At 43.5% G+C, this 12,500-nt stretch overlaps 2 protein-coding genes across 7 annotated transcripts in view; both read right to left on the bottom strand.

Annotated features, from left to right (window-relative positions):
- LOC113664072 (trinucleotide repeat-containing gene 6B protein-like) overlaps positions 1-11,171 on the bottom strand; it is a 21,074-nt gene extending 9,903 nt beyond the window's left edge. For 4 of the 5 annotated variants that reach the window (XM_027179677.2, XM_027179676.2, XM_047816240.1 and 1 more), the window contains exons 1-11: positions 10,939-11,171; positions 9,491-9,548; positions 9,351-9,372; positions 8,924-9,235; positions 6,924-8,705; positions 6,421-6,570; positions 4,431-4,609; positions 4,270-4,344; positions 4,015-4,140; positions 2,365-2,487; positions 1,230-1,316 (exon numbers count right to left, since the gene is read on the bottom strand). In XM_027179677.2, the coding sequence (XP_027035478.2) occupies positions 1,230-1,316; positions 2,365-2,487; positions 4,015-4,140; positions 4,270-4,344; positions 4,431-4,609; positions 6,421-6,570; positions 6,924-8,705; positions 8,924-9,235; positions 9,351-9,372; positions 9,491-9,544 (2,910 nt within the window). In that variant the 5' untranslated portion in view covers positions 9,545-9,548; positions 10,939-11,171. Of the gene's footprint in view, positions 1-1,229; positions 1,317-2,364; positions 2,488-4,014; positions 4,141-4,269; positions 4,345-4,430; positions 4,610-6,420; positions 6,571-6,923; positions 8,706-8,923; positions 9,236-9,350; positions 9,373-9,490; positions 9,604-10,938 lie in introns of all 5 variants that reach the window. The other variant, XM_027179675.2, reaches the window with a different exon arrangement.
- The window catches only part of LOC113653753 (interferon-induced very large GTPase 1-like), an 859,689-nt gene that overhangs the window by 133,515 nt on the left and 713,674 nt on the right, over positions 1-12,500 (bottom strand). The gene's annotated exons all lie outside the window — the stretch shown is intronic.

Genomic DNA, 12,500 nt, shown 5'->3' on the forward strand with positions numbered 1-12,500 from the left:
TTCAGTGAGCTCCACCTTAGTGTTCAGTGAGCTCCACCTTAGTGTTCAGTGAGCTCCACATTAGTGTTCAGTGAGCTCCACCTTAGTGTTCAGTGAGCTCCACCTTAGTGTTCAGTGAGCTCCACCTTAGTGTTCAGTGAGCTCCACATTAGTGTTCAGTGAGCTCCACATTAGTGTTCAGTGAGCTCCACATTAGTGTAGTGAGCTCCACCTTAGTGTAGTGAGCTCCACCTTAGTGTAGTGAGCTCCACATTAGTGTTCAGTGAGCTCCACATTAGTGTTCAGTGAGCTCCACCTTAGTGTTCAGTGAGCTCCACCCTAGTGTTCAGTGAGCTCCACCTTAGTGTTCAGTGAGCTCCACCTTAGTGTTCAGTGAGCTCCACCTTAGTGTTCAGTGAGCTCCACCTTAGTGTTCAGTGAGCTCCACATTAGTGTTCAGTGAGCTCCACCTTAGTGTTCAGTGAGCTCCACCTTAGTGTTCAGTGAGCTCCACATTAGTGTTCAGTGAGCTCCACATTAGTGTTCAGTGAGCTCCACCTCAGTGTTCAGTGAGCTCCACCTTAGTGTTCAGTGAGCTCCACATTAGTGTTCAGTGAGCTCCACCTTAGTGTTCAGTGAGCTCCACCTTAGTGTAGTGAGCTCCACCTTAGTGTAGTGAGCTCCACCTTAGTGTAGTGAGCTCCACATTAGTGTTCAGTGAGCTCCACAATAGTGTTCAGTGAGCTCCACATTAGTGTTCAGTGAGCTCCACATTAGTGTAGTGAGCTCCACATTAGTGTAGTGAGCTCCACCTTACTGTAGTGAGCTCAACATTAGTGTTCAGTGAGCTCAACATTAGTGTTCAGTGAGCTCCACATTAGTGTAGTGAGCTCCACATTAGTGTAGTGAGCTCAACATTAGTGTTCAGTGAGCTCCACCTTAGTGTAGTGAGCTCAACATTAGTGTTCAGTGAGCTCCACATTAGTGTAGTGAGCTCAACATTAGTGTAGTGAGCTCAACATTAGTGTTCAGTGAGCTCCACATTAGTGTAGTGAGCTCCACATTAGTGTAGTGAGCTCAACATTAGTGTTCAGTGAGCTCCACATTAGTGTAGTGAGCTCAACATTAGTGTTCAGTGAGCTCCACCTTAGTGTAGTGAGCTCCACCTTAGTGTAGTGAGCTCCACATTAGTGTAGTGAGCTCCACATTAGTGTAGTGAGACATTAAAGGTCTGATGTAGATGTATTTACCAGCTGGACCTGCTGCACATGAGGGTGTATCCCACTGAGCATGGCTAAGTGTTGAGGGGAGAGCTGTGGGGGGAACATCGGGTTCACCTGGACAAACAACATACACTGGTCCAGGAGACAGGAAGCTACACACAATACACTACAATCTGCTGCTGTAGTGTCCACACTCATTAAACCTTATATACAGGTTATTACACATTATATTACTCATTAAACCTTATATACAGGTTATTACTCATTATATTACTCATTAAACCTTATATACAGGTTATTACTCATATTACTCATTAAACCTTATATACAGGTTATTATTCATAATATTACTCATTAAACCTTATATACAGGTTATTACTCATAATATTACTCATTAAACCTTATATACAGGTTATTACTCATTATATTACTCATTAAACCTTATATACAGGTTATTACTCATTATATTACTCATTAAACCTTATATACAGGTTATTACTCATTATATTACTCATTAAACCTTATATACAGGTTATTACTCATTATATTACTCATTAAACCTTATATACAGGTTATTACTCATATTACTCATTAAACCTTATATACAGGTTATTACTCATAATATTACACATTAAACCTTATATACAGGTTATTACTCATAATATTACTCATTAAACCTTATATACAGGTTATTATTCATAATATTACTCATTAAACCTTATATACAGGTTATTATTCATAATATTACTCATTAAACCTTATATACAGGTTATTACTCATAATATTACACATTAAACCTTATATACAGGTTATTATTCATAATATTACTCATTAAACCTTATATACAGGTTATTATTCATAATATTACTCATTAAACCTTATATACAGGTTATTACTCATATTACTCATTAAACCTTATATACAGGTTATTACTCATATTACTCATTAAACCTTATATACAGGTTATTACTCATATTACTCATTAAACCTTATATACAGGTTATTACTCATAATATTACACATTAAACCTTATATACAGGTTATTACTCATAATATTACTCATTAAACCTTATATACAGGTTATTACTCATAATATTACTCATTAAACCTTATATACAGGTTATATTACACATTAAACCATAATTAATGACACGAGACTTGCCTGAGGAGGGAGGAACGGCTGAGGCACTTGTGCTCGTACCCCAGGGGGAGGATTGATGTGACGCACACCAGGCTGCTGCATTCCTCTTAAATGTGCAGAGCTACTGCTATTAAACACATCTGTCTATAAGGAATAAGTGTGTATGATGAAACAACAGCACACTCATTAGCATATGATGTTAACACCTTATAGTGCAGCATTACAGTGAGGTCAACAGTCAGTCCTGTACGTTAGTAATCCCCAAGAGGAAAGGTGACTGGAACAGCAAGAATTCTTACACAAAGAAATACAAAATAAACAGTGATGGAAAGGCAAGAGTACGGAGAAAGTAAAGACCTGCTGATGATCCAGAACATGTGAGTTTATCTGTGATACATGGTAGTGGTGTTATGGCTTGGGCTTATGGGCTTATAGTGTTATGGCTTGGGCTTATGGGCTTATAGTGTTATGGCTTGGGCTTATGGGCTTATAGTGTTATGGCTTGGGCTTATGGGCTTATAGTGTTATGGCTTGGGCGTATGGGCTTATAGTGTTATGGCTTGGGCTTATGGGCTTATAGTGTTATGGCTTGGGCTTATGGGCTTATAGTGTTATGGCGTGGGCGTATGGGCTTATAGTGTTATGACTTGGGTTTATGGGCTTATAGTGTTATGGCTTGGGCTTATGGGCTTATAGTGTTATGGCGTGGGCGTATGGGCTTATAGTGTTATGACTTGGGTTTATGGGCTTATAGTGTTATGGCTTGGGCTTATGGGCTTATGGGCTTATGGTGTTATGGTGTTCTGGTGTCATGGCTTGGGCTTATGGTGTTATGGTGTTATGGTATTATGGTGTTCTGGTGTCATGGCGTTCTGGTGTTCTGGCTTGGGCTTATGGTGGTCTGGTGTTCTGGCTTGGGCTTATGGTGTTATGGTGTTCTAGTGTTCTGGTGTTATGATGTTCTGGTGTTATGGCGTGGGCTTATAGTGTTATAGTGTTCTGGCTTGGGCTTATGGTGTTATGGCATTATGGTGTTATGGCTTGGGCTTATAGTGTTCTGGCTTGGGCTTATAGTGTTCTGGTGTTATGGCGTTCTGGTGTTATAGCTTGGGCTTATAGTGTTATAGTGTTCTGGCTTGGGCTTATGGTGTTCTGGTATTATGGTGTTCTGGTGTTCTGGCGTTCTGGTGTTCTGGCGTTCTGGCGTTCAGGTGTTCTGGCATTATGGTGTTATGGTGTTATGGTGTTATGGCTTGGGCTTATAGTGTTATGGCTTGGGCTTATAGCGTTCTGGTGTTCTGGCGTTCTGGTGTTCTGGCGTTCAGGTGTTCTGGCATTATGGTGTTATGGTGTTATGGTGTTATGGCTTGGGCTTATAGTGTTATGGCTTGGGCTTATAGTGTTCTGGTGTTCTGGAACACTAGAAACGCATCCAAATAAATCAGTAAGACATGCAGTAAGTCCTGTAAGTTACTGATCCTGTAAACTCACTGCTAAATAAATAAAGGACCTCATTAGGGGGAAAGTGGAGAGTTTTCACCTCTAAATGAGCAGCATGTCACCTAGTTTCTCCTTTACAGCTAATCCATAACATACTGTATTTACATTTATATCCTTATTCACACCATGTTTATAGATATTTATACATCCCACAGATATGAGAGGTCCTACCATGACCGGTTCCTTAGAGCTGTGTGAGCGAAAGCTTCCTCCTCCTCTTCCTCCCTTCCTCATGTCCCCATTAAAGTCATTCATCCCTCTCCTGCTCCTGTCTGATGCCGAGACCACATCTTCATCCTAACATGTTAATGTACATGTGTATTAAATGTCTGACGAATGTCCTCTCACACTTTACATCCAGGAAATAAAGATGTAGTTTGTATTAGAATTAAACTATGATACAATATCATAAGATAAACGAGTTACCGCGATCCCCATGTTCGACAGCTGACGAGTTATGGAACCTGGCCAGGAACCTCCTACATGTCCTTTAGGAGGAACCTGAGTGAAGAAAGAACATGCTAGAATAAATCACTAAGAACCAGAGACCACCAGGTCAATACGATGTTAGAGCTTTATCTGTGTACCTTTGCTCCACTTCTCCTGCCACTCTGACCTTGGTTCCAAACCCCAGAAGAAAAGGAGGAAGTGTTGTCCTGAGACCTGTTGCCCCACATGCCTGAACCACCATCTTCCTCCTCCCAACTGGAATGGCGTGAAGCATTTATACCTTCATCACCCCAGCCATGTTGCATAGATTTTGAACCTGTGGAAACAGAAGCATGCAGCTTGTGTAAAGCTGAAGCTGTCCCGAGAGACACAGATACAAACTGCATATAAAAATACTTCCTTACTGTACTTAAGTACATTTTTCTGGTATCAGTTTTTACGCCACTATTTATTTTTCGGACAACTTTTGACTTTTCCTCATTACATTTTTACACAAATATCTGTACTTTTTACTTCATACATTTCCCAAACGGACTCGTTACTTTTAGTATTATTCCTTCTCATTGGACGCTGTTTCCAGCCTATCATCCCATCATTGTGCGGCTTTTTCCCCATGTGACTGGTGTACTGTATTATTTACTGCCTATCAGACATAGACTAAGGATAGCGGAGCTAACAATGAGCAGCGCCTACAAAAGGAATGGCTAATGTTCATTCAGAGGGAGTCACCGATGTTAAAGTAACTAACAACGAGGACATTCCTGAACACACATGGCCATATATGAGGGAGATGTTTGTAATAATCGGCGTCACAAAGGATTCCTGGCGAATGCGTTGTGAATTGTGTCACCCAGGGGGGGTTCTAGCCCTTTATTAGGGGGGCTTCAGCCCCCTGTCTGTAATCTCAGCCACCCTAAAACTATAAGGATCATTTTTACTTTCATAAATAAACAATAAAAATGACGTTAAAATGCAGGACGTGTCGTCGATGGGAAAGAAAATTATTTATCAGTTTGATCCAAGAGCGATTTTATTTACTTTGCTTTTACACGCGTGTGTTGTAGTGTTTCACACGTGCGTCTTCAGCTGTCTGCTTTATTAGAACGGAGAAGCACAGGTACGCGCAGCGTGCACGCGCAGTCAGAGCTGGAGGCGTTTATCTATAACGTTAATCGGCGGAAAGACGCAAAGACGGCAACCAAAAGCAGTGAAATGTCACTATTCTTATTACCAGAGTTGTCATATAATATATAATATAGAACTCTTCTTGTTTTAAATTCTCACTGAGGGCTAAAACCCCCTAAAGATGAAACCCTAGAACTGCCCCTGGGGTCAACCCAAAAAACACCAAGTGCTTAATTTAATGAACATTAATTTTGTCATTTGTAAAACAACACAATAATTTTGAGTTGTTTTGAAGCACAGAGCTGGAATCTCCCTACAGTTTGGGATATGGCCTTGGTGATACACTTGGTATACATTATATTTCCAAAAGTATTGGGTCACCTGACCTTTCCTGCTATATGTGGTTGTTTTCTGATCTCATCCCTACTGAACACCTTTGGGATGAATGTGAACGCTGACTCCACCCTACATCACCTACATCAGTGCCTGACTTTCATAACACTCTTGTGGCTGATGAACACAAATATCCATCAGCACACTCCAAAATTATACACACACACACACACACACACACACACACACACACACACACACACACATATATGTATATATAACATGGCATCCAGTTACCAGCATGACACTAAACAGGAGTAACGGTGACTTTTTACTTAAGTACATGTCGGAGCCCAAACTTCTTTACTTTAACTTGAGTAAAAAGTGAGTATCTGTACTTCTGCTTCAGTAAAGGATGTGTGTACTTTTGCCACCTCTGGTGTAGAAACTAAACAGAGTGGTAGATCTTCAGGGTAGGAATTTAAAGCTAGGAATTCAGTGATCAGCCCTGCAGATCTTCAAGTGTACTCCAACAGTAGAGCTAAAACACTTCAGGTTGTCACAGAGCTCAGATCAGAGCGCTGGAACTAAAACAAATGAGTTTTAGGGTTTTAGGGTTGGAGAGGAAAGATCTCAGGGAGTTGGGTTTGACACAACCAGCATCTTTACCAGTCTTAGCTGAACTGGAGCAGGTGCCCCATCCTGCCCCTTTTCTAGGTTCCTCTGGATCCTTCCAGCCTGAACCTTCAAAGGGCTTCCTCCAGCCTGCTTTGTTGTCGTCTGTGACCTGTTCAGGAGCACCAGCACTTTGTTCCCATGCTGAGGATAAGGGAATGATTAGTGAGGTACAAACTGACAATATTACAACAGCTTACTACCCTGTTACTTACCACCCTGTTATTTACCCCCCTGTTACTTACTACCCTGTTACTTACCCCCCTGTTACTTACCCCCTTGTTACTTACCCTCCTGTTACTTACCCCCCTGTTACTTCCCCGTTACTTACCCCCCTGTTACTTCCCTGCTACTTACCCCCCTGCTACTTAACACCCAGTAACTTACCACCCTGTTACTAATCACACTGTTACTTACCCCCCTGTTACTCACCCCACCCCCCCACCCCCCCTTTAACTGTGTCTAACACTAACACACTACATTTAATTGACACTAACCGATGTTCTTGTCTCTGCTGGTCAGGGTGGTTTCTGCCATGGACTCATGCTGTTGTTGAGAAGACTGCCCCCTCTGTGGCAGGTTGCTCTTCTCCCACATGTTCACACCCCTCTTGTCATAGTGAGCTGGGTCGCCCCATGCCGATGTACCATCATCAATTTCCATCTTCCTGCTAATGGACTGGGGTGAGGGCTCCTCCCACCCACTCAGCTCAGTGGCAGAAGACATGGGTGGAATGGGACCGGGTTTCCATCCTGAGCTTTGGTTCAATGCCCCTGTGCCTGAGGATGGATCCCTGGACTCCTGTAAGCCTCTTGTTTGCGTGAGCTGGGACTGGGATTGCTGTAGCTGCTGCGGGTCTTTCGGTGCAGCTTGATTGTTTGTGATATGTTGCGGGTGGCGATTGTCCCCCCATCCCTGGTGCTTTTTGCCTCTCCATCCCTCATCCTCAGAATAAGCCCAAGACTTCTCACCTTGTCCAGCTCTACTTTTGTTTTCCCCCCACTGAGTGTCTCCTAGGCCCCAATTGCCCCTGTCCCCTTCTCTCTGCTGGCCACTACCACCCCTATTCCCATCCCACCTTCCTACCTGTTCATCCTCGACCGCCTCCACCCAGCTGTTGCCCCTCCCTGTCACTAAGGCACCCTGTTCACCATCTGTTTTCTCCTCACATTCGTCCTCTTTACTCCCCGTTCTCTGGCTCCTGCCCCCCTTTACCTGGCCCTGCATATCCCTGGACCACGGAGGACAGCTGGGGCTGTTAGTATCGATTTGTGTATGCTCGGTCCAGTCTCCACCCGATTTATTCTCCACCTCTAAATCCCAGGCTATGCTCTGCTTGATCTGAGTCTGCCCCCAACCAGTGTTACAAAGTACTCTGGGATCCAGATCATTTCGACTGAGCATGCTCTGTAAGGTCACTTCAGTGCATGAGGATTGAGCTCTGGAGTTGTGAGACCACGTCCCCCCCTCGCTGCTCCTGTGGCCAGCAGACTCACACTCTGAGCCCTGCTGCTCTCGCTCAGTCGTCACTTTCTCTGCTGCTGTTGTATTGTTTGCAATAATTTGACTGTCCTGTAAACAACCCTGAGGGCTTTCATTTAACTGTTCACTCCTGCCGTCGTTTGGCACGTCACCCAGCCTAACTGTAGCTGCCTGGGTTTTTAACCCACCTCTATCTTCCTCCCAGACTGACTGAGATACCTCGTGGCTGACTCCATTATTCCCAGTGCTTTTTAATCCCACTTGGCTTTCCCCAGATGTTCCCCAAACTTCTCCAGACTCCAGCAGTGCTCCACTTGTGCTACTAGGACACGTACCAGGAATTAAGGCTTTTAGATTTGAACTGAAAGAAGGAAGCTGCACTGCCACGTTTAACTCTTTGCAGCCGTCGGCAATATCTGCTTCTGCTTGCTTTGGTCCCGTTTCCTTTTCCACCATGTTGTCTTCACTTTGGCCTCCATCCTGACTTTGTATCTTCTCCTGCATGCCTTCTGTATCTGCTGAATTCGAGGCAGTTTCACAGGAGGAACAGAAGATTGATTCTGCATTGCTTACATCTGCAGTGACATCACGCTCCACCTGTTCTGTCTGGATCTTTTGTATGCTTTGATTGCATTCCCATGAAGCTTTGTTCATAGATTCGTTCTGCCTCCTACTGTCTACAATACATGGCCACGCCTGCAGGTCAGAGCCATCTACTACGACCTTATCCATTCCCTGAGATAGCAGCGGTGCTCCGGAGCCCGGGCCGCATGTGGAATTTGCATAAGTTGAAGAAGCTAAAGACAGCAGGAAAAGTAGAAAAGTGGTGAGATGAGGTCTATGTCAAGATGTCAAAAAATAAATAAATAAAAACCCTCACAAAATAGAGCTGAATTAAGCTTTATAGAAGTTTCATTTGAGTTAAATCCCTCATTCGTACATGATAAAATATGATGACTAAAAGGGTCTATTTTGGTGACTAGTAGAGACTTTGTGTACTAAATTACTTGCCCACCTGAACGCTGTGTAGTGCTTGCATTCGACTGATCCACTGTGTGCAGTAATGGTGAAATACCATCTAAGGACTGGCCCCTCTTCAGCAGGATTTTAGGCTCCTGATGGTTCCGGAAACGAGGTGGAACTTCACGCGACATGTGCCACAAAGACAACGCAGGAGGGACCTGTCCATTTGTCACAGTGATTTGCTTTTCATTGCTCTCACCTGCAGGCAGAACTGCAGGTCCCCCAAGAGCAGGACAAGGGGACAAGGATGGAGTGGAACTAGAGCGCAGTGTCACACAGTTTAAGGGGACAGGAGTGGCTGATTCTGTGTAGAAAGGAAGTCAATAACACAACCTTTTACCTCAGTATGTCAGTTAGTACAGAGTTTATAACACAGACAGAGAGTTTACATTATCACATCACATCACTACGGTATTTACCTTTAAGTACTTGTCTGGTGTCCTGAAACAAGACAAGACACAATCAGTATAAACAACATCAGCATGCCCAAGCAGACACACCAAACTCAACACCATACAGTCTGTGTGTTGTGTCTGTGTTAAACCACAATGTGTCACACCTCGGGAGAAACCGGAGTTCTCTGATCTTCTGCTGTTTTTATAAAGTCGTCCATTAAACTGCAGAACAGAACAGATTTACAGGATGTTAGTCCACATGCATGTCCACAGAGATCTGGAGAAATCGCCAGAGCAGAAACAGACAAAATCAGCTGTAACGAGTCATGTAGTATTGTGTGGACAGGTCTATCACATCTCCACCAGTCATGTGTTAATGATGTCGCACTGATCAGCTGAACATTAGCTGGTAGGTGCAGTGAAAAACACTGAGTATCTGCTCCCTATCAGAGCTGTGGGGCATCAGGAGGACAGGCAGGTCTGTTACAGACCAGTGTAAGGTCCTGAGTGACTGACACGAGCCACACTGTGGTACAGCAGGTCTGTGGGGTGTCCTGGTCGGGGCAGAACCTGACAAAGTGCCCCAGTGAAGGAGACACAAGAACCTGACAAAGTGCCCCAGTGAAGGAGACACAAGAACCTGACAAAGTGCCCCAGTGAAGGAGACACAAGAACCTGACAAAGTGCCCCAGTGAAGGAGACACAAGAACCTGACAAAGTGCCCCAGTGAAGGAGACACAAGAACCTGACAAAGTGCCCCAGTGAAGGAGACACAAGAACCTGACAAAGTGCCCCAGTGAAGGAGACACAAGAACCTGACAAAGTGCCCCAGTGAAGGAGACACAAGAACCTGACAAAGTGCCCCAGTGAAGGAAACACAACATCAAGCAGTGCTTTAAATGTTTGGGGTAAAATGTGTAGAAATGACTAAAGTCTGTCGACTTATAAAAGCGGTTTATTTAACACTTTACAGTTTAAAATCTACATATAAACTAAGCGTACGGAGTTAAAATGGTAATAAAATGTTAATCTGAGGAACATTCTGCAGTTTACTAACTAGCTTCTGTATGCTAAAGCTAACATGTAAACAAGTCAGTGTTATTATTCCTACCCACATTTCGACAAGTCCCGCCTCCTACGACTTGATTAGCCATTAGGATCGCGTCTGCGTTAACCGTGGGGTGAAACTGACCAATCAAAGCAGTGTTTGGGTTAAAGAGTAGCCAATCCGTGTCGGGTATGAAGGAATTGTATGAATACAGGTGGGTTCAGATAACTGCATTTTCCGACATGACGCATATAACTAATCTGGATCAAGTTCCTGCTTTTCTTCTGCAACAAGAAGATTAAACATTTACTAAAAATCTAATGTGACATGTTAATGTGGAAGAAAATATCTGTTACATCGACTGAAAGTTGTCAGCTTGCTAAAATGCTAAAAACAGCTAGCACCTGTAGCCCAAAGCAAGCAGCACAGCGGGGTTTAGCTTTAATAAACACGTAATTACACATCAAAGTCCATAAAATGTGTGTGTGTGTGTGTGTGTGTGTGTGTGTGTGTGTGTGTGTGTGTGTGTGTGTGTGTGTGTGTGGTGAATAAAGTGTACTGTACCTGTAAGGTGTGTTTATTTATCAGGACATTTCAGCTGCAGCTCCTTAAACAGGACAATAATAACACCGCCTTTATATATATTTATATATACTGCTGTAAACACGGAAACACGCGCAGTAATTAACAATAACGTGTAAAGACTGAAGAATGTTTATAAAAGCGCTGCTGCTAATGCACTAAAGTTCTTATTCGGCCATTAAACCCGAGTCTTTTTCCTGTGTACAGGAGGAAGTGCAGTACACTGAGTCATACAGCAGGGGGAGACATACATACGTCTGTGAAACAATTACTTATCCACTCTTATTTAGGGTTTAGGGAACATGGACAGGAGCATAGTGAGTAGGACATAGTGAGTAGGGCATAGTGAGTAGGGCATAGTGAGTAGGGCATAGTGAGTAGGGCATAGTGAGTAGGACATAGTGAGTAGGGCATAGTGAGTAGGGCATAGTGAGTAGGACATAGTGAGTAGGGCATAGTGAGTAGGGCATAGTGAGTAGGACATAGTGAGTAGGGCATAGTGAGTAGGACATAGTGAGTAGGGCATAGTGAGTAGGACATAGTGAGTAGGGCATAGTGAGTAGGGCATAGTGAGTAGGGCATAGTGAGTAGGGCATAGTGAGTAGGACATAGTGAGTAGGGCATAGTGAGTAGGGCATAGTGAGTAGGACATAGTGAGTAGGGCATAGTGAGTAGGACATAGTGAGTAGGGCATAGTGAGTAGGACATAGTGAGTAGGGCATAGTGAGTAGGACATAGTGAGTAGGGCATAGTGAGTAGGACATAGTCCTGAGGATAGCATGTTGTATAAATAATAGGAATAGGGAATAGGGGATAGGGAATAGTGAGTAGGAGATAGTGAATAGGGGATATGGGATAGGGGATAGTGAATACGGGATAGAAGATAGTGAATAGGGGATAGTGAATAGGGAATAGTGAGTAAGGGATAGCGATTAGGGCTTAGGGAATAGTGAATAGTCAATAGGGGATAGTGAATAGGGGATAGGGAATACTGAGTAGGGAGTAGGTGGATAGTGAATAGGAGATAGGGAATAGTGAGTAAGGGATAGGGGATAGTAAATAGTGCATAGGGAATAGAGGATAGGGGATAGTGAATAGGGGATATGGATAGTGAATAGGGGATAGGGGATTGGGGTAGGGGATAGTGAATAGTGAATATTCAATAGGGGATACCGAGTAGGGGATAGTGAATAGGGCATAGTGAATAGTGAATATTCGATAGGGGATAGCGAGTAGGGGATAGTGAATAGCGGATAGGGGATAGTGAATAGTGAATATTCGATAGGGGATAGCGAGTAGGGATAGTGAATAGCGGATAGGGGATAGTGAATAGGGGATAGGGAATACTGAGTAGTGAATAGGAGATAGGAAATAGAGGATAGGGGATAGTGAATAGGGGATAGGGATAGTGAATAGGGGATTGGGGTAGGGGATAGTGAATAGGGGATAGTGAATAGTGAATATTCGATAGGGGATAGCGAGTAGGGGATAGTGAATAGCGGATAGGGGATAGTGAGTAGGGATAGTGAATAGCGGCTAAGGGA

The sequence above is a fragment of the Tachysurus fulvidraco genome, chromosome 7 (assembly GCF_022655615.1).
Source record: "Tachysurus fulvidraco isolate hzauxx_2018 chromosome 7, HZAU_PFXX_2.0, whole genome shotgun sequence".
Classification (NCBI taxonomy): Eukaryota; Metazoa; Chordata; class Actinopteri; order Siluriformes; family Bagridae; genus Tachysurus; species Tachysurus fulvidraco.